Source organism: Rana temporaria, chromosome 1 (assembly GCF_905171775.1).
Source record: "Rana temporaria chromosome 1, aRanTem1.1, whole genome shotgun sequence".
Lineage (NCBI taxonomy): Eukaryota > Metazoa > Chordata > Amphibia > Anura > Ranidae > Rana > Rana temporaria.
In genome coordinates, this window is record NC_053489.1 from 108,211,296 (window position 1) to 108,237,010 (window position 25,715).

At 41.4% G+C, this 25,715-nt stretch overlaps 1 protein-coding gene across 3 annotated transcripts in view; it reads left to right on the forward strand.

The window, feature by feature from the left end:
* RASGRF2 (Ras protein specific guanine nucleotide releasing factor 2) overlaps nucleotides 1-25,715 on the forward strand; it is a 486,592-nt gene that overhangs the window by 272,683 nt on the left and 188,194 nt on the right. For all 3 annotated transcript variants that reach the window (XM_040341627.1, XM_040341631.1, XM_040341628.1), the window contains exon 8: nucleotides 6,545-6,654. In XM_040341627.1, coding sequence (XP_040197561.1) covers nucleotides 6,545-6,654 — 110 coding nt within the window. The remainder of the gene's footprint in view (nucleotides 1-6,544; nucleotides 6,655-25,715) is intronic.

Sequence of the window (25,715 nt, forward strand, 5' to 3'; positions counted from 1 at the left end):
ATGTGTTTCGCCCGTCGAGTTTCTCGGTCGTGTGTACGAGGCTTCAGAGAATAGCATTTCTGCACAATAACTTGGAAGCTTGAGACATGAAAATTCATTAAGCCAAGTGGTTCCAGATAGTAGTCGTTTTCTAAAACTATAAAAATTTCTCACGTTAAGTGGTCTTTCTAGATAAAAACAGTGCATAAATACATCACTGCTTTAAACAAACACATTGTAAGGATTTTGTTGGTGAACATGCCTAGACTTTGAGAAACATTGCACATGTAGTCAAGGCCACTGCCCTCCTGTGCAGGGCCCAGGCCCAATGAGTTCAACAGGGGGGCCAAGAGCAGCAGGAATGGCTGCAATTACTGGAACCAATCCCCTTGCGCCCCTTCCTGGGTTTTTAATGTTCAGTTTGTGAATAAGCAGAGAGCCACTATTCTGAGTGCTTCCTGTTCACTCACTCTGCAGCTGCAAAGAAAGGATTTTGAGGAATCTGTGATGTTGGGTGTCTGATTAGACCCCTGATATTTCACCAACCCCCACAGGGCTGTTCATTTTTTTTTTAAATAGCAAAATAACTAAAATTGTGAAAAGTAAAAAAACAAAACATAAATAGTGGCTCATTCTCACAGGTATTCTGGTTGCATTGATGACTGGTTTGTCTATGATGCAGCTAGAGCCACCTGTTAGGCTTGGTTCACTGTTCCTGTCAGCTAGGCTGTACAGGGCCCCGTGATTTCTAACAGAAGCCCTGCATGTAATAGAGGCTCTGGGGAGCAGAGGTAGCTGTGTTTAGCCAGTCCTGACAGATTGGATTACCAGATCTTGCTCTCTTTGTGACCTCTGTTTAGACTATTTTGCAGTTAATCAATACAGCCTGGTCTAGTACCACCCCCAAACTGTGATTGGATATTGAAGAAGCAGCAGTGTACACTTTGTTATCTCCTCCTGTAAGGGGTCGAATTTCGAAAGAATTTTCTTTTGAAAATCTTCTCTAAGAATTTCTGTTTGAATTTCGCACCATTAGTGGGCTGCAGCAACAGCCGATTTTCGTGAGGCCATCGCATTTGAGTAATCGGGCATGTTGGCCATTTTTTGAAAAACAAATGATTTTCTTATCAAGGATGCGAGAATCCTGCAAGAAATGCAATTCTAAAAAGTAATGGGCATCGCATGTGCAAGAAAATAAAATTCCCGCAAGTAAAAGAAGATTCCCAGTCACGAAAATTATTTTCTGTAGCAAAAGGAGGTTAAAGTGAAGGCTTGGTTGGTCAAATTTCAAAATCAAATTCTTTCAAAATTCAACCATGTATGTATTTTCCGACAACAGATATATGTTGGCGGATTATCCGATCGTGTGTACACCAGTCCATCGGACAAAACACCAAAGTACAAACACGCATGCTCAGAAGCAATGCTCACCATAACACTACATTAGCAGAAGTTGCCCAAAAGGTGGCGCTAAAGAGCCACATAGTTTCGTGTTTGTAGGCCTACAATTCTTTGCTGTTTGTATGCAATACAGGTTCACGGCCAAGGCCCTTCGGACAAAAGTCTGAGGCTTTGTCCACAGAAAGTCCGATCGTGTGTACGAGGCTTTAGTACTGTGCAATGCAATAAACCTAATTGGATAGTACTGTAGTCCTACCCCTTTTTTCAGGGAACTTATTCATTTGCTCTATGTGAAATATAATTAATGATATTTAATAAATCTGTAAATTAATTAAATTATTCTTGTTGTACCTGCCTGGAGTGCTATTAACCACTTAAGCCCCGGACCATTTTGCTGGTCAAAGACAAGGCCACTTTTTTGCGATTCGGCACTGCGTCACTTTAACTGACAATTGCGCGGTCGTGCGACGTGGATCCCAAACAAAATTGACGTCCTTTTCTTCCCACAAATGGAGCTTTCTTTTGGTGATATTTGATCACCTCTGCGGTTTTTATTTCTTGCGCTATAAACAAAATGTTTAATAAATAAATATAATAAATATCCCCAAAAAATATATAATTTTTTTTTATTTTCCTCAGTTTAGGCCGATACATATTCTTCTACATATTTTTGGTAAAAGAAATCACAATAAGCGTCTATTGATTGGTTTTGCGCAAAAGTTTTAGCGTCTACAAAATAGGGGATATAATTATGGCATTTTTTTTATTATTACTATTTTTTTTTTTACTAGTAATGGCGGCGATCTGCGATTTTTATCGTGACTACGACTTTATGGCGGACACATCGGACACTTTTGACACATTTTTGGGACCATTGTCATTTTTACAGCGATCAGTGCTATAAAAATGCACTGATTATTGTAAAAATTACACTGGCAGTGAATGGGGTTAACCACTAGGGGGCGCTGAAGGGGTTAAGTGTACCTAGGAATATGTTCTAACTGTAGGGGGGATGGGCTATGTGTGACAGGACAGTGATCACAGCTTCCGATTACAGGAAGCTGTGTACACTGTCCCCTCACTAGGAAGACTGGGGTAATGCTTGTTTACATAAGCATTTCCCCCCTTCTTCCTCACTGTGACACGATCGTGGGTATGCCCTTGGACATCGAGTCCACGGGACCCATGGTCGGAGTCACGGAGCGCCGGTGGCGCACGCGTGCCCACAATGTTCTTAAAGGGGACGTATATATATATATATATATATATATATATATATATATATATATATATAGTCTTTCTGCCTGTCCTGCCATGCTATCGACACAAATAGTTGTGTGCTGGTCGGCAAGCAGTTAAAGTGGAACTAAATTATATCTGAGCACCACAAACTGAAAACGCTATTTAATTCCTTTTTTAATATTCAAAGCAAACTCACCCGTCCATTCATGTCTCCATGTTTTATTTTGTTGAGAAATGTTTTGAAAATACCCCCTAGCATTTCTAGCTGGAAACCACTGAAAAAATGTAAAACAAATATATATATATATATATATTTCCTATATAGTAATGCTAGCAGCATAGGGATTTAAAGTAGTGAACACTGATTGAGTTGAGGGTTGAGTTTTCATACATTAGGACTACTATATCTGCTTTCATTGAGCAACAGGCCCTTGTATATTTTCTTTGTGTGCAGCTCAGGGACATGGAATGGACTGAAGATGACATTTCCGGTTCCATTTCACCACAGGGAGTCCTTGGCAGCAGTCATTTACAACCTATTTTAATTGTCTGTTGAACAGATAAAAACATGTCTTTCACACAATGAGGCATGACCATGTATAATTATTGGTTGGTTGGCAAACAAATGGCTCATGTTGCTATGGTTACAGCGTCAGAAGTCTTGTGTATGGATACTTTAATGTCAGAGATTTAAAATGAATGGACATGTTCATTTTAACTTATAATTAAACTTTGAGCCCAGTGCTTAAGAAAATATAAATATTGTATGCAAGGTTTTTTCCTTATTTCCAAGCTTATATTTAGCCATGCTGTAAAGTGTAAGGCAATAAAGGAAAGCTTACCTAGATTGATAGCTCAGCTTAGGTTAGAGGATTATAGTTTATTGACTTCACTAGAACAGGCACATGCCAATTTAACTGACCAACATGAATCTATTGCTCTGATTAATGATTTGCCAGAGATCGGGCGAAGGAACAAGCACTTTAAAGTGGAGGTTCACCCGGAAATATTAATTTTTAACCTTGGATTAATGCTCATTTTGTCAAGGGGAATCGGCTAGTTGTTTTAAAATCTAAGCAGTACTTACCGTTTTAGAGAGCGATCTTCTCCGCCGCTTCCGGGTATGGGCTGCGGGACTGGGCGTTCCTATTTGATTGACAGTCTTCCGAAAGACTTCCGACGGTCGCATCTATCGCGTCACGATTTTCCGAAAGTAGCCGAACGTCGGTGCGCAGGCGCCGTATAGAGCCGCACCGACGTTCGGCTTCTTTCGGCTACTCGTGACGCGATGTATGCGACCGTCGGAAGCCTGTCGGAAGACTGTCAATCAAAATAGGAACGCCCAGTCCCGAAGACCATACCCGGAAGCGGCGGAGAAGATCGCTCTCTAAAACGGTAAGTACTGCTTAGATTTTAAAAAAACTGCCCGATTCCCCTTGACAAAATGAGCATTAATCTAAGGTTACATTTTTTTTTTTTCGGGTGAACTCCCGCTTTAAGGCATTGAAATATAAGTATTGGGACACCTGCCTTTACACGCACATGAACTTTAGTGGCACCCCAGTCTTAGTCCGTAGAGTTTAATATTGAGTTGGCCCACCCTTTGCAGCTATAACAACTTCAACTCTTCTGGGAAGCCTGTCCACAAGGATTAGGAGTGTCTATGGGAATATTTGACCATTCTTCCAAAAGCACATTTCTGAGATCAGGCACTGATGTAGACGAGAAGGCCTGGCTCGCAATCTCTGCTATAATTCAACCCAAAGGTGTTCTATCGGGTTGAGGTCAAGACTCTGTGCAGGCCAGTCAAGTTCTTCACCCCAAACTCGCTCATCCATGTCTTTATGGATCTTGTTTTGTGCACTTGTCCAAATCATTTGGTGGAAGTGGGATTATGGTGTGGGGTTGTTTTTCAGGTGTTGGGCTTGGCCCCTTAGTTCCAGTGAAAGGAACTCTTAAAGCGTCAGCATGCCAAGACATTTTGGACACTTTCATGCTCCCAACTTTGTGGGAACAGTTTGGGGATGGCCCCTTCCTGTTCCAACATGACTGTACACCAAACAAGGTCCGTAAAGACATGGATGAGTGAGTTTTGAGAGGAGATTTGTCCTCCTTTCCCAGAGAGGAAATCCTGTGTCAAACAGTTGTCATCAAAACAGGTGTCCCCATTGGTGCTTCTCCCCACTATTCCTGTTTTGCTAACCACTGTATGATCTTGGATTTATGTTTCTAGACATTGGCCAAAGGGACAGTAGAGATAGTAAAATAACCCAGAGGGCAAACAGACAGCAATAAAAGCATGTATTCTTCATTTTGAATGGATTAGGAATTGGTAACACCCCTGTCAATTCTTTTTGCCAGCTGTGTCCTTTTGGGGAGACTTCCCTGCACTTACTGTCCTGTAAAACATGTGTTCCAATTGGATGATTTTTCCCTTAATTCCGATTCTAATTACAACTTAAAATTTGGATTGTATCTTACTTTGAGTCCTGATAAGAGTTGTTACCAGGAGAAATAGCAAGAACATTTCCCTAACACCAACATCAATTAAAACCCAATGGGGGTTCTAACTACTCACTGTTGTGAGTATATATTCTATATATTCTTTAAAGGAGTTGTAAATAAAATAAAAATGTTATGCTGACATGACGGTTTACAGGGTATAGAGACTTAATAGTTAACTGATTCCTTTTAAAAACGATTAAAAATAGATAAAAATCAATCATATAATGTACCTGTAGTTTCTAGTTTTGTTTTTGCATGTTGTTTCCTGCCTCTCTGCTGTACAGAGCCACAGAGCCAATACAGGGCAGTGATGGTTTGGAAAACGAAACTGATTGGTGTTGAGGAGTTTTAGACACACAGTAATCACACCTCCTTGAAGTTAGTGACCACAGAGAGAAAGCTCCCAGCACTGTGGTTATCAGGAAACAGACAACCAGGAAGTGTGGAGATCAGAGAAGAATTACAGCAACTTGAGAGCAAAAACGAACAATGAGGACATGAAAACAGCACTGCATTAAGGTAAAGGAAGCTATTAAGCTTATTAAAAAAAAATTCCTTTACAAACCCTTTAACACATATTAATAAATTACAAACGGTACATGAATCAGTGAAAACACTTACCTGATATCTTCTGAGCGATCTTGTGGCCTTTTTTCATGATAGTTGTGGGCATGTGAAGCCTAGTTCACGTGTCTTCCCTGCTTTCCCGATAGTGGTGCATGCTGGGTAACCAGCATGCACCTCTTGATCTCGGGCATGCGCAGTATAACGCTCGTATCGCCGTTAGTTTGGATTGTTGCCATGACAACGGGCGGTGACGGAGGAACGTTCCGCCCTGTTATGACAATGTAGATAACAGAATTTAGCAGATAACAATTGCGTCATTTCCTGTATGGAAATAACACGATTTTTCGGCACAGTAATGCCCAGAGACTCCTGGGAAATGAGTGTCATCATTTCCCAGGAGGCCATGGGGGGTTAGGAATGGAAGTACATCCACCGTGGACTAGGAACTAGGCAGATTAGGAAATCTGCATAGTAACAGCTATATACAGGCAATAATTTTTTACTTTTTTACAAATAGTTTTTATTTAAATTAAAGGGAAGCTGCTGATGAAAAGTTTGTTTTTAGGGTGGAACTCCGCTTTAAGTGATCAGTAAATATAAGCTATTCACCACTAAAGTTCCATTTCTTTACATTACTGTGTGCTTCCATTATTATCATCATCATTGATTCAAGCATATCAGACAAGCCTGGAGAGCTCTGAGTATGGCATGATCTCAGGCGGCTGGAACACTTTGATCTCACATGCACAAGCATCTGTTCAACAGTATTGGCTAATCAGACCAATGAAAAACGTGTGGTAGCTACAGAACTTTGATAAACTCATATTTTAGCTGTTTCTTTCCCTCCTAGATTCCTCGGTACATTATAACTCTTCATGAGCTTCTGGCACACACACCTCATGAGCATGTGGAAAGGAAGAGTTTAGAGTTTGCTCAGTCCAAATTGGAGGAGCTGTCAAGGTAAGCCATGTATACATTAGAGAATGTTCTTATATTAATCTCTTCACTCTAGAATATGCACAGTGGTTCCAGTGCAAATTGCAAATGACCAACTAGGGGCGATTTACCAAAACTGGGGCACACAGAATGTAGTGCACCTGTGCATAGTAACCAATCAGTTTCCAGGTTTAAGCCGTCGTTCACACTAAGGGCAGATTTGAAATCATGTGAGTTCAGCTGAACTCGCACAATTTCAAACCGGCATTTCAGTCAGACTTGGGGGGCGATTTGACAGACATCTGTGTGGGTTTATGCACAGATGTCTATTGAGATCATCCCTGAAGTCGCCAAAAGTAGTGCAGAAACTTCTTTGGGAATCATTGCGGTGTCGCAAAGTTGACGTTGCACCGATTCGGATGGCAATAGGCTCCAATTTGGCATGCGATTTGATATGTCAAATCGCATGCTAAATCGGTTTGATGTGAACAGGGACTTATTTTCAAAGCTTAATTGAACAAGCTAAAGTTAGAAGCTGATTGGCTACCATGCACAGCTGCACCGGATTCTGTGTGCACAAGTGTTAGTAAATCTCCCCTACATTGTGTATATTTTTTTTATATGTACAGTTGCAACACACTCCTGAGCTTCTTACAGAGTACCTAGACCCATTCATGTTAGATAATGCCACAGTAATGCTTAGGCCCATGCACACAAGATGCTGGTAAACACGTGTTCAGAGGCATTTGGACAGCTTTTTCAACTGCCCCTGAACACATTCAATGTTATCCTATGTGTCCATGCACACAGTCACGTTTTTTCTGTGTTTTTCGGCAGTTGCGTTAATGCTCGTTTTTTCAGAAGCAAAAAAATGGGTTCAGACGCAAAACGCGGGTAAACGCGGTACCGGCATTTTGCCGCAATTTCGTTTATAGGCGTTTTTAAAGGTGACCTATTTTTTTACATTAGACATCTCAAAAATGATGGCAAATGATGAAAAACTATTAAAAAAACATTAAAAAAATGTTATTGCTTGCATTGCATTGTGGACAATCCACAACTTGTGGCAGGTGACGTGGCCAGTGGACAATCCACAACTTGTGGCAGGTGACATGGCCAGGTGACGTGGCAAGTGGACAATCCACAACTTGTGGCAGGTGACGTGGCCAGTGAACAATCCACAACTTGTGGCAGGTGACATGGCCAGGTGACGTGGCAAGTGGACAATCCACAACTTGTGGCAGGTGACGTGGCCAGGTCACGTGGCCAGTGGACAATCCACAACTTGTGGCAGTTGACGTGGCAGGTGACGTGGCCAGTGGACAATCCACAACTTGTAGCCAGGTGACGTAGCAGGTGACATGGCAAGTGGACAATCAACAACTTGTGGCAGGTGATGTGGCCAGGTGACATGGCAGGTGACGTGGCCAGTGGACAATCCACAACTTGTGGCAGGTGACGTGGCCAGGTGATTTGGCAAGTGGATAATCCACTTGTGGCAGGTGGCGTGGCAAGTGGACAATCCACAACTTGTGGCAGGTGTCGTGGTCAGGTGACGTGGCAAGTGGACAATCCACAACTTGTGGCAGGTGATGTGGCCAGTTGACGTGGCAGGTGACGTGGCCAATCCACAACTTGTGGCAAGTGACGTGCCAGTGGACAATCCACAACTTGTGGCAGGTGACATGGCCAGGTGATGTGGCAGGTGACGTGGCCAGGTGACGTGGCCAGGTGACATGGCAAGTGGACAATCCACAACTTGTGGCAGGTGACGTGACCAGGTGACATGGCAGGTGACGTGGCCAGTGGACAATCCACAACTTGTGGCAGGTGGCGTGGCCAGGTGACGTGGCAGATGACGTGGCAAGTGGACAATTCACAACTTGTGGCAGATGACGTGGCCAGGTGATGTGGCAGGTGACGTGGCCAGGTGACATGGCAAGTGGACAATCCACAACTTGTGGCAGGTGATGTGGCCAGGTGACATGGCAGGTGACGTGGCCAGGTGACGTGGCCAGTGGACAATACACAACTTGTGGCAGGTGGTGTGGCCAGGTGACGTGGCAGATGACGTGGCAAGTGGACAATTCACAACTTGTGGCAGGTGACGTGGCAAGTGGACAATCCACAACTTGTGGCAGGTGATGTGGCAAGTGACACGCTAAATACAAGTACACTGCTGCTCTCTCAGCTGCTACTCACTCTGGTCTCACAAAATGTCTTAAATGGTTAAATAATATTGTTTTTTGAGCTTAGGGGGGTCTTCTGATGTTTCTTAACTAAACGCTTATAAACGCAAACGCGGTAAAACGCAGCAAAATTTGCGGCAAACCGGGCGTTTTAAACGCCGGTTTTTGCATTTGAAAACGTGTGTTTAGATGAGTTTGCATCTGCGTCTCGTGTGCATGGGGCCTTACAGTGTTTAGTAGATGCGGAAGAGAAAAGCCACCAAAGAGTAAAGAGTATCTCTCAAGGACACCTTTGCTAAGATCTCAGCTGAATTGTCCATACCATACATGAGAGGATCCCTCTCACCATGTTGTCTCACAAGGTTGTATTATTTTATTTATAATATGAAGAGGGACTAACAGGAAGAGATGGAACAACATGGCAGAAATATATAGAGATATAAGAAGTCCAAGGGTGACCAAGATCTCCAAAATAACGGAAATATTAATATTGGGTGATTGGAACCTTTAAAGTGGACCTGTAGTATAGTTGATATTTGGAGATCTATAGGAATTTTTTTTGAATTTTGGAGTTGGGTATGTTGTAAATGTTGCTTGTCTTCTTTTAATACAGACAGAATGTATGTCACCTTTCATTACCCTATCTCTCCAAGCATTTCCTAGGTCCAGTTAAGTAGACTACAATTAATATACCAGTGTGGTTACATCATATTGGTGGAAACCTACAAGAAATCTTTGCAAACACAAGAAGGAAAGACCATGGTTCATTTACTAAAGGCAAATAGACTGCACTTTGAAAAGTGAAGTTGCACTCTGCAAGTGCAGTTGCTCCAGAGCTTAGTAATGAGCAGACATTCTGCTGACTGCCATCATTTAAAAACATGTGCAAGCAAAAATGCTGTCGTTTTTTTTTGCACAGTCTATTTTCCCAACCCTATTTCAACCCCACATACTCCACTCCCCAATGGGACTTGAACCTGGGACTGAACATGCAGCTACCAGAAGCCAACCTTGACTTTTGAGCATTTCAGCTTTTTTTTTTTTTTTTTAAAGCTCCACAAAATGTGGATTACTTCCTAATGAGGCTTTAGAACTGGATGAACTAGGCTGTAATCATCTAATGCAGTGCTAAACTGATTAATTCTTTTTGCAAGCAAAATCAATATGGAATGCTGTATGAATTGGCCAGCTACTATGCTTACCACATATGTCAGGCAAAACCTGGAAACACGCTTTAAGGACTTTGAATTATTGCACAAATATACCGGACTATTATTATATATATTATATATTTAGACCGTTTATAGTTTTGTTACATTTGCATATATTTTACACACATCTATTGGTTGCTAGCGCATTGTCGCTTCTGAGTTTGTGAGCAAAGGGGATTCTATTTTATTTCACTTATTTTATTTACCTTATTTTATTCACCTTATTTTATTTATCCTATATGTGATCACATCACAATATATAACTTGGGGATAATATTTTATAATATATAAGTTTGCTTTTGACTGCTAAGGGCTGTTTAGTTATATATATTTATTTATACGTTTATTCATTTCACTGAAGTCAGCGCAGTAGTACAACTGTACGAACACTTATACCAATTCACACTATTGCACCACCTGGTGGAGTAAATCACAACTGCAGCAGACTAAACACTTTAACCTGCCTGGCGGTCTTCCCGAGTCTGACTCGGGGTTAGATTTTCCTGCTGCGAGCGGAAACCCCGAGTCAGACTCGGGCTTGCCTCGCTAGATCCACAGGCACAAGTTACTTACCTTGTCCCTGGATACAGCGATGCCACCGCGCTGTGTGAGCGAGCAGGACCTCGCTCGATTCACACAGTGCCTCCGTGTGACGCCGATCTCCGTTCCCTGCGACGTTACGACGCACGGGGACGGAGAACGGCGCCAAATTCAAAAAAGTAAACAAACACTCTACATACAGTATACTGTAATCTTATAGATTACAGTACTGTATGTAAAAAAAACACACCCCCCCTGTCCCTAGTGGTCTGTCCTGTGTCATGCATGTCATTTTATATAATAAAAACGTTTCTTTCTGCCTGCAAACTGTAGATTGTCCATAGCAACCAAAAGTGTCCCTTTATGTCAAAAATAGTTTTAGATCAGCTAAAAAACAGCGATAATAAATTATAATCACTTGCAGAATTGTGCGATAGCGATTTGTGGGGAAATTCGTCATAAAAAAAAAAAAATAATGACAGCAACAATTCTGCAACTGAGCAAATTTCAGTGATTTTGATTTGATTACATTATTGAATAATTTTTATTATAATTATATTATTATTTGTTATAATTATTTATAATTATTTATTATATTATAATTTATAATTTTGTTTTTAAAAAAATGTCATACCTGGGATGCCTATTAGAATCTTGTTTGGTCAGATTTAAGTGAGTTATTTCTAAAAATTACAGACCTACAATATAAAACGCCAAATTTCCTTGCAAATAATGGTACCGCTTTTAGCATGTTTTTTCTGACAGAATCATACCGCCAGGGAGGTTAATTATAATTATTAGCATTTACTTTAATAGTTTTTTTGCGCCGGTATCACAACCCATACTAATTTAAAAAATTGCATGTTTCTCGTCATGAAAAACGGTCATGTGTACACGGCATTACTCTGAATGGTCTAAGGTTATGAGTGGTGTACCCCAAGGTTCAGTGTTGGGACCCTTACTTTGTAATATCTTTATAAATTATGTAGGGTCGGGGATCAAAGTAAAATTAATGTCTTTGCAGATAACAATAAGCTATGCAGTGGAATAATGTCCTTACAGGATGTCTCCATTTTGCAAGCCGACCTCAATGCTCTGTTTAATTGGGCAACTATGTTTATGCGACTATCCGTAGTGGAGAAGGATCTGGGGGTTTTGGTAGATCATAAGCTCAATAATGGCATACAATGCCAAGCTGCGGTTTCCAAAGCGAGCAAAGTCCTTTCTTGTATTAAGAGAGGTATAGACCCCAGAGAGAGAGATATAATTTTGCCCCTGTACAAATCATAAGTAAGACCTCATCTAGAATATGCATTTTTTTTTCTTGTAAAATATTTGTATTGGTATTTCATAAAGGGAACAAAAAACAAAAGGAAGGGGGGAATATATAAGGGTACATAGTCTATTATTTATAGGGTACATACAATTTTTGCTGTATCATGTACTTATTACATATGTGTTACAATTAATAACTTACAGTAGTTGATATGCACAAACTGTAAATCAGGAGGAGAAAAAAAAATATATAAATATAATAACAAGGAAATAAGTAAAAAAAATAGGTAAACATCCGGGGTGGTGGTCTGGCTCAAAAACAAACTAACATATACATTCTAAATATTGTTTTATGCATTCTAATTAGGAGACAATAAAGACTGGTCAAAGTCAGAACGGAGATAATTTCCAACCCAAGGTTGCCAAATCTTATGGTATTTATTAATTTTTATTAATATGGCTGACATATTTGCGTATACAAGAGCTCTATTCATTCTGTGTTTGGCTTCCGCTAGGATTAAGGTTTTAGTTTTCTACGCTTTAGCAATGGTTTGTTTGGCTGCAGTGTTTAGGTGTATTAACAATTGGAATTGAGTATGTGTGAGCATTGCGGGTTTTAGGTTAAGGAGTATTATATTCCTCTAGAATTCTTCGACAACCGGCATTGCCACCATATGTGGAAGTGGGTGCCTGGTGTGTCACAGCCTCTAAAGCAATTAGGTGAGCATGCAGGAGCAAATTTTGCTATACTAGCTGGCACAAGGTACCAACGTGTCAGGACCTTGTAATTTGTTTCCACAGCAAAGCAGTTAGGGGAAGAGTTTTTAGTGGCTAACCAGATGTTCGACCAGTCCCTAGTGTCTAACACTATTTTCATATCTGGTGTCCATTTAGTCGTGTACAAGGGTGAAGAAACGTTGGAGTTATCATTTATTAACTGATAAAGAATTGAAATTAGACCTCTGGCATGCGGTTTGCTTATACAAATTAGTTCAAATTGAGAAAGTTGAGTAAGTGATGAGCCTGTGTCAAGTGATGGTTCGTAAAAGTTTTTGATTTGTAAATATCTAAAGATTTCAGATCTAGGGAGCCCAAAAGTTTCACACAATACAGGAAATGAGTGGACATTAGTATTGGACACCAGGTTATGCAGGTGAATCAGTTTGGTTGATAACAATGCTGTAAAAGATTTGGGGTATTTCCAAACAGGGTAGAAGGCAGGGTTCCTAAGAACGGAAAGTAGGGGATTATGTGGAGATTGGAGCTTTTGAGAGCATTTCAACTTATCCCAGATAGTTAAGGAGTGTTTAGTTATGGGGTTGGTTAAATGAGATCTATCATGGGGTCTGAGCCATAGTAAGTTGGCTACTGACAGCGGATTGCAATCTACCGACTCTAATGTGACCCAGAGAGGTATTTCGTCAGTAGCGTGGTATTTAGATAGTACCACTATTTGTGCAGCATTGTAGTAAGAGGAGAAGTTAGGTAGTCCCAATCCTCCCTTTAATTTATGAAAGTACAGAGTAGATTTAGAAATACGGGGTTTAGTTGCGCCCCAAATAAAGGACATAACTCTATGTTGGGTAAGTTTTAGAAAATAGGATGGTAAAGGGATAGGGAGTACTCTAAATAAGTATAACAATTTGGGCATTATTGACATTTTGACCGTATTTATTCTACCTGTCCATGACAAAGGAAGGGAAGACCATATTTTCATCAAACCAGTTACTTGCTTCAGTAGAGGTAACTAATTAGCAGCAAACATATCTTTAAGGGAAACTGTGAGTTGAATACCTAGGTAGGGGAGTTGTTTAGAAACCCAATTGAAGGGTAGGAAATTTTGGGTGAGATGAAGCTCGGATTGAGACAAGGAAATATTCAGTGCAGTTGACTTGGAGGGATTAACATGGAGACCTGAAGCAAAATTATCTTAATAAAATTAATAATTAATAATAATAATAATAATAATAATAATAATAATAATTAAATTATTTTAAGTAAATTTGGGGCTGTTATATGTGGGTTAGACATAAAAATAAGAATATCATCCGCAAAAAGACACAACTTATGTTCATATCCACCTAGCTCTATGCCTTTAATGTCAGCATTGGTTCTAATCAATTGAGCTAGTGGTTCTATTAACAGGGCAAAAAGTAATGGGGAGAGGGGACAACCTTGTCTAGTTCCTCTTTCAATATCAAATATTGATGAATTATAACCCGCGTATTTTTTATAAGCTCTCGGCTTAGTATATAGGGCGGAAACCCAGGATAGGAAATGAGGGCCAGATCCACAAAGAGCCGGCGTAACGTAAATTTTTCCAGTTAAGTTACACTGCCTTAAAATTTCTACCTAAGTGCCCGATCCACAAAGCACTTACCTAGAAATTTTCGGCTGTGTAACTTAAATTCCGCCGGCGCAAGGCGTTCCTCTTCAAATGGGGGCGATTCCCATTTAAATTAGGCGCGCTCCCGCGCCGGCCGTACTGCGCATGCTCGTGACGTCATTTTCCCCAACGTGCATAGAGCGAAATTACGTTACGCCGAGCTTTGTGGATCGCGTCGGGTCAATAAAGTTGCGTCGGGAAAAAAAAAAGATACGGCGAAAAAAAAAAATTCAAAACAAAAAAAAATTGCGTCGCTGGACAGAAGGGTCTGCTTTTACATGGTGTAAACAGTTTACACTTTGTAAAAGCAGCCCTAATTTTGCGTTTGCAAACTAAAACTTACTGAGAAAAAACGAAGCGTAAAAGCTTTGTGGATCTCCGTAAGTGCTAATTTGCATACCCGAGGCGGCATTTCGTCACGAAATGCCCCCAGCGGCGGATGCGGTACTGCATCCTAAGATCCAGCAGTGTAAGTCCCTTACACATGTCGGATCTTCTGCCTAACTATGGGAAACTGATTCTGTGGATCAGTTCCATAGTTAGAAACAGGGATACGACGGCGTAACAGCAGTTACGCCGGCGTATCCCTTTTGAGGATCTGGCCCTGAGTTCCGAAGCCCCATTTTTTGAGTGCGTATTGCATATAAGGCCAAGTGACAGAGTCAAATGCCTTCTTTATATCTAAGGATACTAGGCAAGAGGGGATGTTCCTGGATTTGGCTGCTTTCATGAGTAGAAGCGTGCGTCTAATATCACCTGCTTGGCGTTTAGGTATAAAGCCTGTTTGATCTCCATTTATTAAACATCCGACGATATTATTTAATCTGCTTGCCAAAATTGTAGCTATTAATTTAATGTCTAAATTCAGGAGGGATATAGGACGGTAGTTAGTCCAGGAAGTTGTATCTGAGTGTGGCTTGGGGATCATGGCGATAATAGAAGTTAGAGTCTCTGTTCTAAATGAGTGCCCTGTCAGGATTGAGTTGAAAGCCTTAGTTAGAATTGGTGTCAGTATGTGGATAAACTGTTTATAATAAACTGGAGAAAATCCGTCCGGGCCCGGTCTTTTCTTAAGTTTTAGAGATTTTATGGCATTTGACACTTCTGTATCTATTATTGGGGTTTCAAGAAGATCACACTGCTCTTGGCTTAGGGTGGGGAGCTTAATTTTGGAAAACATAGTGTCGGCTTTTGACTTGTCAACGTTTTGGGCAGAAGAGTACAATTTGGCAAGGTTAGAGCGGAAGACCTCTAATATCTTGACAGGATTGCTAGTATATGCTTCACGGGATATTGTAAGCCTGATAGGTGTCTGTGGGTGTTGCACGGACTTCAGACTTCTTTCCATTATGCCGCATGCACACGGTCGTTTTTTGTGATGAAATAAAACGACGTTTTTCATCATGGAAAAAAAAAACGTTTTTCTAACTTCAGCATAAAAAACGACTTTGCCCACACACCATCGTTTTCTGAAAATGCTCTAGCAAAGCGCGGTTACGTACAACACGTACGACGGCACTCTGTTCCATTCAAGCTCCCGTCTCATAACTTGCTTCTGAGCATGCGCGGGTTTAAAACGTCGTTTAAAACGTTGTTTTAGCCCACACACGATCATTTTTTATGACACAAAAAACGACATTTTGAAAAACGACATAAAAAATTGAAGCATGTTCAAAAAAATTTTTAAAAACGTTTTATTTCATCACAAAAAACGACCGTGTGTACGCGGCATTAGAGTGTCAGGTTTATTGACCTTAAGGTATTGGATATGTTGACGTTTGCGTAATAGTTTGTCAGCTAAATCGGTGAGAAAAAGATCTAGATCTAAACTGGCTCTTTCTAATTTAAAGTTATTTATAGCAGTCGGGGAGGTTTGAAAGGCCAAGTGGCATTCGTTAAAGGCAGTCTCAAGTTTTGCAAACAACATTTTCCATTATTTTTTTACCATGGATGCTTGTTGTAGCAACTTTCCCCTAATGACAGGTTTATGGGCTTCCCATAAAGTAAGGGGCGAAATGTCTTCAGTATCATTAGTTAACAAATAGTCAGTGAGTGCTTTTTCTATATCAATGCGGTGGGATGGATGGGTTAGTGTTGAGTCATTAATACATCAGGTATTATCGTGAGATCTGGGTACTGTGGATGATACAGAGGTACGGACTGCACAATGTTCCGTCCATGGAAAAGGAACGATTTTAGAGGAAATAATTTCTGGCAACATACTAGATGGGATTAAGACATGATCTATACGTGAGAAGGACTTATGTGGGTATGAGTAATGGGTGTAGCGTCTGCTGGTGGGATTAGTTTCCCGCCAGGTATCTACCAGACCGTGTTTAGTAAGTAAATGCTGAAAAGTACGTTTTGTTGTATCGTTGGTAGGGCCTGGTGGGGATTTGTCTAGAAAAGGATAAATGGTAGCATTTGAGTCTCCACATAGAATTACTGTACAAAACTTGTGGGTATCTACTACTTGGAAAAGATGGGATAGAAAAGCTGTTGGACGTTTATTGGGGGCGTAGTACAATACAATTGTGATTGGATTATCAGAGATGTAGCCTGTAACAATTATGTATCTTCCTTCTGGGTCCTTTATTTGGGATATGAGATGAAACAGTGTGGAACGATGAAATCCAATCAAAGTTCCACGCTGCTTAACAGTAGTGGATGCAGAATAAAACTGCAGCTGAAAGAAATTTAGGATGAGTTTTGTCTATAAAGTGGGTTTCCTGCAAACTGACTTTATAGACACAAAAGAACGGAAGGCCTTGGTTCGCTTATGTGGGATATTAAAACCTTGTACATTTAATGACATAATATTTATAGGAGCCATGTGTCAGATCGGATGAGCATTTTATCACTGTATACATAGTGCTCACCAAGAGCCAGAACCACCAACTGGGGAAAAAAAGGGGGGAGAAAATACTGCAAAATAAAGGATAATAGTGAAAAAAAAATACAACAAACATGTTAACCCATTATTTGAGCAAAGCATTACAAAGTCCCTCTCAAAAATAGGAGTCTGTGGGTGGAAAAAAGAGAGGCAACAAGAAATTCCTCCGGAGCGAACAATACCGACGGACAACAGGAACATTTTATAAACTATTGGTACGTCATGGTACCGGAAGGCAAAAACAAGAGATAAAAAAAAACTAAAAAAAAATGCATGAGAAGATAGAGGTGGTCACTCTATAACGTAAGATTTATCATTATTGATAACGGTTAATACTAAAATCGGATTGTTCTAGTAAACAACTAGAACAATAAAAGAGATCAAAAAGCTTGTCAAAAAATGAGAAAAAAAAGGCAAGACGGTTTATATCAGATCAAGGATAATAGTTAGTCAATCCATTGAGTCCTCTTGAGTGGGCGATGGATTTTAAAAACGACCACGCTTATGAAGATTTTGATGCACAGAAGAACGTGAGGTATAGCTTGAGGCAGATGTTTGTTGATGAGGCCGAGGGGTTAAACTTCTGTGATTCTGACCATTGGTTATGACTAGATCTGTAATACCCATATCAGTGAGGGCAGACCTTAAATCTTCTGGTGAACGGCAGACATATTTGGTCTCCAAATGAGTGAATCTGAGAGAAAAGGGGAACCCCCAATGGTAAATGATATGATTTTTTTGGAGCACTTGCAGTAATGGCTTGAGTGCACGTCTTTTTGCCACAGTGAGTGGGGACAGGTCTGCAAAAAGCTGATATGTATAGCCCTGGAAGCTGAGAGGATCTTTGCCTCTGGCAGCTGTTAGTAGCTGTTCTTTAGTTTTATAATAATGCAATTTGGCTATGATATCTCTGGGGGGGCCATTAGGTTTGCGTGGAGCCAGTGCTCTGTGCACTCTGTCCATTTCAAGTCTTTCTAAAGGAGTACCAGGAATTAACTCTTGAAAAAGCAGCGTAATGGTTTCATGCAGGTTCTGGACAGTTTCTGGGATCCCTCTGACTCTTATATTAGACCTGCGGTCTCTGTTCTCTTGATCTTCCAAACGTGCCAGTAGTGCTGCATTGTCCTCTTTAAGGGCTGCAAGTTCAGAACTGTAATGTTCTGTATAATTGTCTGTTATCTAGGGTTGTACCGATACCGATACTAGTATCGGTATCTGGACCGATTCCGAGTATTTGTGGGAGTATTTGTACTCCCGCAAATGCCCCCGATACCTAAATAGAATACTTCCCCCCGCCGCTGCCGCTACGCTGCATCCCGCCGCATCCCCGCTGCCGCCGCCACTTAGTTAATACGGGCAGGGAAACATTAAAGCTTTAATTTGAATAGCTGTGTTTCCCGCCGCGCCGCGTATAGACACTCCCCCTTGCTCGGGTGAACTGTCCAATCCCGAGCAAGGGGGAGTGTCTATACGCAGCGTGGCGCGAAAGACTACAGCTATTCAAATGAAAGCGGCGGCAGCGGGGATGCGGCAACATGTAGGTAAGGGGGACATGGCTGGATATGGGGGGGACATGGCTGGATATAGGGGGGACATGGCTGCATATGGGGGGGACATGGCTGCATATGGGGGGGACATGGCTGCATATGGGGGGGACATGGCTGCATATGGGGGGGGGGACGTGGCTGCATATGGGGGGGACATGGCTGCATATGGGCGGACATGGCTGGATATGGGGGGGGACATGGCTGGATATGGGGGGGGACATGGCTGCATATGGGGGGACATGGCTGCATATGGGGGGACATGGCTGGATATGGGGGGGACATGGCTGGATATGGGGGGACATGGCTGGATATGGGGGGGACATGGCTGCATATGGGGGGACATGGCTGCATATGGGGGGGACATGGCTGCATATATGGGGAGGACATGGCTGCATCTGTGGGGGGACATGGCTGCATTTGGGGACACATTTAAAAAAAAGTATCGGTATTCGGTATCGGCGAGTACTTGAAAAAAAGTATCGGTACTTGTACTCAGTCCTAGAAAAGTGGTATCGGGACAACCCTAATGTTATCCATTCTTTGCTCTAGTTCTGAGGTCCTCTGACCAAGTTCCCTTATCTCTCTGGTTAATTTATCTGTTATATGGTCTGATGTTTGTTTTAATGCCTTCTGTAGCATTTGTTCAAACTTTTGAAAAATATCTGACTGAGTTCCAGTTGTTAAATCAAATTCATTGATACAGGACTCACCAGCGCTGGGCTGTACTTTTTTACTGGAGAGTTTCTCCTTAAATGCAGAGCTGTGCTGTGAGGAGGAGGGAGAAGCCGCCATGTCAGCTGCAAGCCTATTCACCGCTCCCTTCAGGGCACTCGGTTTAAATTTTGTGTTGGAGCTTCTCACTGCCATATTATGGAGTACAGTATGTTCCCACACACTTCCGCAGCTATTTTGGGCGCTTTCCGGTAATGCTGGGATCCGTAGTCCGCCGGTAATTCCGATTTAATCTCCAAATATGGAAAGGTTTCTTCACAGTAAGAGCTGAAAATGTTGAATAGACTCCCTGCAGAGGTCGTTCTGGCCAGCTCAGTAGATTGCTTTAAGAAAGGCCTGGATACTTTCCTAAATGTATATAATATAACTGGGTACTGACATTTTATAGGTAAAGTTGATCCGGAAACATCTGATTGCCTCTCGGGGGATCAGGAAGGATTTTTTCCCCTGCTGTAGCAAATTGGATCATGCTCTGCTGTTTTTTTTTTTTTTGCCTTCCTCTGGATCAACTGTGGGTATAGAATTGGGTATATGGGATTGTATGATATTTTTTTTTTATAATTTTTTTTATGGTTGAACTAGATGGACTTTTTTCAACCTGACTAACTATGGGCCAGATCCAGAAAGAAATACATTGGCGCAGTGTATCAGAGATACACTACGCCGCCGTACCTTACCTGGCGCATTTTCGAATCCTCAGCGAGTTTGCGCCGTAAGTTACGGCGGCGTAGTGTATTTCTGGCGGTGTATTTCAAATTGGGCGGGTTGGGGGCAGGTTTCATTTAAATGAAGCGCGTCCCCGCGCCGAATGAAATGCGCATGCGTCGTTCCTAAATTTCCCGCCGTGCATTGCGCTAAATGACGTCGCAACGACGTCATTTTTTGAACTTGTATGCAAAACAAAAAAAAAATCAAATTTCGACGCAAGAACGACGGCCATGCTTAACATGGCAATTCTATGTATACGCCGAAAAATACCAGCTTTAACTATACGCCGGAAAAAGCAGACTACAGACGACGTTTGAAAATGCGACGGCCGCGCGTACGTTCGTGGATCGTCGTAAATCGCTAATTTGCATACCCGACGCAGAAAACGCCACCCAGCGGACGCCGAAGTATTGCATATTTGATCCGAAGGCGTACGAAGACGTACACCTGTCGGATCTAACCCAGAATCTTGTCTTGAGGATTCAAAACAACGATACGACGCAGGAAATTTGAAAGTAGATACGCCGGCATACTCCGTTTGTGGATCTGGCCCTATGTCTCCAAACTTTCCAAACAAGGGGCCAGTTTACTGTCCTTCATACTTTAGGGGGGCCAGACTGTGGCCAGTGGGATTAGAAATTGTGCTGGGAGTAAACAGTACATCTTTGGCATTAGAAAGAGGAATATTAGTGGACCATTGTTGGTGTCAATGTGAGAATTGGTACCCCATCATTGGTGTCAGTGGGAGGAATCGTACCCCTTCATTGGTATCAGTGGGAGAAATAGTTCCCTATCGTTGGTGTCAGAGGAAGGAATAGTAACCCATTGTTGGTGTGAGTGGGAAGAAAAAAATAACTTTTTTCGATTGTGTCAGTGGGAGGAATAGTGCCCCAATATTGGTGTCAGTGGGAGAAATAGTTCCCTGTTGTTGATGTCAGTAATAGAAATTATGTCCCATTGTCAGTGGTAGGAAGAGTGTATTGCATCATTGTGAGGAAAAGTGCCCCAAGGACCGGATAAAGGCAAGCAAAGGGCCGCTGAGACCACTGATGTACATCATCAGCATTGTTGGATTTTAATTGCCAGCACCTCCAGTAGGCTGCTGCTTTATCTGTCTCTTCAAGAAAATAATATCTTATTGATTCATTGAGTCATCATTGATGTTGCTGCATACATTTTTCCAAATTCATTCAGAAGAGGAAAACGTAACTGTTTGTTGCTATTCTTTCACTGTGTACTGGAGGCCTGACTTTCTGTTTTCCCAGGCATGGCACACTTTGTAAACTTTGTATTCTTTGCTTTTGAATTATCGAAGTTCTCTTATTTGAAAATTGGAACCCTAACTTGGTATTTATGTTCTGTTGGTATGAACCACTTTGTTAATGACATGGGAGAGGTATCAGTTTATTTGTGCACTTTTTTTATGTCCTTATGAAATGACCCACCTTATGAACTCCTCTGGAAAGTTGTCAGCTCTTGAAAAGGCGGCAGTTCTTTTTTTTGTGTATTGAAGTGATGTGTTGCTGCTCCCTTTTGATATAACTCAATCTGAATTCGTCTGGAAAGTTGTCTGTTCTTTTTTTTTTTTCTGTAAACCAGAGTCTTAACTTTGCCTGCTGCTCTCTCTTGACATTTTGCAAACCTCTTTGAAAATGATGAATTCTTTATAGTAGCTGCACAGGATGTGTATTATTTATTTTGCTTCATGCATAACCAGTGACCCCCTTATTTTTGGGTCGTTAGCATAGACCACTGCCTTCAAGTGGCACAGTTTATCTGATAGGCAGATTCCTTCCAAACTTGAGCAAAATTTGATTGGCACTTTCATATGTTAAAGTATAACTAAAGGCAAAACTATTTATTATTTTTCGTTTTGAAAAGAGTAAAGAGAGATTAGAATGCTTGTCAGTTTTTGTTGTTGTCTGTGTCCCCATTAGGGAGATTCACCCTCTCTATTTGTCCAGTTTACCAGTATCATTGAAAGTAAAAGAAAATCCCATGTTTTGGGTATGTCCCCAGAAAAGTAACAGAGGGGAAATCTCCCAATAGGGACACTAGTTCTGAAGACCTGGGGGTCCCTAAGGAATTACCTTAATTTGTTTTTATTTTGGATTTCCTCTCACTTCCTGTTTGGATAATGAACAGGAAGTGAAGAGAAATCCCCACAATAGGGCGCAGATGGCGAAAAAAAAATCTGACAGTTATAACTCTCCCTTGCTCTATCCAAAATGAATAAAAAAATTTGCCTAAAATTCTACTTTAAAGTGGAATTCCACCCAAAAGTGGAACTTCTGCTCATTTGTCTCCTCTCCCCCTCCGGTGCCATAATTGGAACCTTTCGGTGAAGAGGGGGGACAGGATACCTGTCTTTGACAGGTATCCTGTTCCCACTTCTGGAAGTCCGCTCCGCGGCCCATGACGACATCGCTGAGCTCCTCCCTCCTCCTCCAGTAGGAGTGGGGCCTCGCACATGCGCAGTATGGTTCCCAGCGTGAAGCCGTAAGGCTACACTTCCAGGTTCCCTTACCCGGAATGGCGGTGGCAGCACCCGACAGCTGATGGAAACATCAGCTGCGGTGCCGACATCGCTGGACTCCAGGTCAGGTAAGTGTCTTAATATTAAAAGCCAGCAGCTGCAGTATGTGTAGCTGCTGGCTTTTAATCTTTTTATTTTTTTTGGGCAGAACTCCACTTTAAAGTCAGCTTTTCTGTGACATTTTTTTGTAGTGTACACTATGAATGACCTCAGTTCTATGCATTATACTGGCTGTTTGAAAATCTTTGTCTATTTTGCATTAAAGTTTCAAATTTCAATATTATCGTATTTTTTGTTACTGGCATTTGCAGAATGATTTGCAAACATTTAAATCATCTTTACTGCTTCCAACACAATGGAAACTATGAAAATATTTTCTGCTCTGATTGGCAGATTTTTACAGCCTGTTGTCCTCTAGTCAAGGAGGAAAATATGTTTCAGCATGCCCTGGTATCCAATGTATGTTTTGCATAAAGGCACCCAGTAATGATTAAATATGTTAATTGATTCTAAATTAACGTTTATGTAAACTCTAAAGCCTCATACACACGACCGAGTTTCTCTGCAAAAACCAGCAAGAAACTTTTGCCGAGGAAACCGGTCGTGTGTACATTTTTAGACGAGGAAACTGTCGAACTCGTCGAGCCAAAAAGAGAAAATTGTCACGTCAAGTTCCTCGACAGCCTAACAAGGAACTCGACGAGCAAAACGATGTTTTTCGCCCGTCGAGTTCCTCAGTTGTGTGTATGAGGCTTTACAATGAACTTGTCTTATTTGCACCATTTTAGTGTGTGTTTTGTTGTATCTGCTTGATAAGTACAAACAGAGGAATGTTGATCCTGTCAGAAATTCAATGCTGTCCTGTGCACTCGGCAGTTTTATTTCAAACAGTGTTATTAGCTCTGCCCAGTTTAGTGTTGTGGACTACAGAACACCTCCCAGTGTGTTATGGAGATGAGGAGAGGGGGAGTTGTTCCTGTCCCAAGGTGACAATGCTTCTCTTTTACAGATATAGTGCAGTAAAAGAGAGTTGTCGCCTTAGGACAGGATGTTTTTTTTCAAGCAGGGTTACCATGTGAAAGTAAAGAAAAGCCTGAAAAAAATAACTAATGTAATTACCACGTCTAAAAACTGGTAAGCTGTTATATATTACATTGTAGTTATTGGGTTTAGATACACTTAAAGCTGAATTCTAGGTTTGATCTTCATTAAAAGGTAAGAATCCAAAGCTGTACTTTGGCTCATTTAGACAAATATGTTCAATGATCTTAGCAGGAGTGTAAGGACAACAGTATAAACACAAGAGACGCTCACCCAAGCTCTACTGCTGTGGCATGCGCTATATGAGTAGAGTTGGTGCTCTGGCTGCAAAATCCACTGCAAATATTCATCAAACAAAAATCTGGCCACTCAATGCTGTGAGTCGGCCAAAACGTGTCAGTGCATATTGATTCTGTATTTGCTGTAGTGCTTCAATAAAGTTTACAAAGGAAGAAATATCGAGTGGCGTTTTTGTTTAATGAATATTTCCAGTGGACCGTGCAGCCAGAGCACAAATCCTCTGCTCATATACCGCATGGCACAGCAGTAGAGCTTGGGTGAGCGTCTCATATGTTTATACTGTTTATACACACTCCTGCTAAGATCATTGAACATATCTGTCTACATGAACCAGAGTACAGCTTTGGAATCTTATCTTGTAATAAAGATCATACCTAGGATTCAGCTTTAAGTGTATCTAAACCCAATAAGTACAATGTAATATATTGCAGCATATCAGTTTTTAGACGTGATAATAACATTAGCTTGGTGAGTGTCTCTTATGATCTTTATTACATCAGCTTGGACCAATGTAAGTATGCATATCACATACCAGAGGGACAACTGTGGAAGGTGATAAGTACTGTAGTGATCGTCGCTACTACAATGATAGCTGAGATCTTTCTGGTCATGTGCCGATCGCCTTCCCATAAATAGTGACCACAGGAGGTGACACTCAGTTGGCACTTCTGCAATTTACAGAATACCTTGTTTTTTTAGAGAATAAAAGGCGATCTCTGGTTTGACGAGGTGGAGATCATGATGTCACTGCCCTACTTTCAGTCAGAAAACTCCTTAGGTTTTTCTAAAAAAAATACAAGGTGTTTTGGTAATGGGGGTAGGGCAGAGTGAAGGACCTGCTTGGGGATGCCTCTCATGCGTGGTCATGTATATTACCTAAGTGATTATAGATAACATGTTCACTACCTTCAGCTTTTTTCAAAGTGGAACCAACTTCTGTTATTTTCAAATCATCAGTGATGTACCAAAATCTTTTGATATTCTTTATTAAATATGCAAAAAGCTTGGTAATATGTATAGCTAAGAAGCATTATGTGGCTGTAACTCCATTTCTGAGGCATGCAGACATAGTGAAAAGTTTCAGGTAGAATTCCCTGAAATGAAAGCTGTTGGCCTTGCAAACAGCACCTGGCTCAGCAAAAGTCACGTGGAAAATTCTCAGCCAAACAATGACTGTGTCCTACCAGATCCTACCATATGAAGTCACAATTTGTCAGCACCACTGGGATGATTTACTAAAACTAGAGAGTAGAGCTGCACGATTAATCGTCAAGAATCGTTATCGCGATCTTTTTCCCGTTGCGATTCTTGACACAGGGTTTCACGATCTTTGACATGAAAATAATTTTCTCTCTGCACTTTGGTATGCAAAGAATTTCCTCTCTGCTCTCAGCCAAAAGTCAAAGGGGCAGATCCACGTACCTGCGCGTAATCTTCCGCCGGGCGCAGCGTATCTAAGATACACTACGCCGCCATAATTTTTTTTTTCCGAATCCTCAAAGAATTTGCGCCATAAGTTACGGCGGCGTAGTGTATCTTTGGCGGCGTAAGGGCGCGGGATTCAAATGGATGTAATGGGGGCGTGTTTTATGTAAATACGTCGTGACCCGACGTAAACAACGGTTTTTTTTAACTGCCCATGCGCCGTCCGTGGGGGTATCCCAGTGCGCATGCTCGAAATTAACCCGGAACAAGCCAATGCTCACGACGGTGATGTCATTCTACAC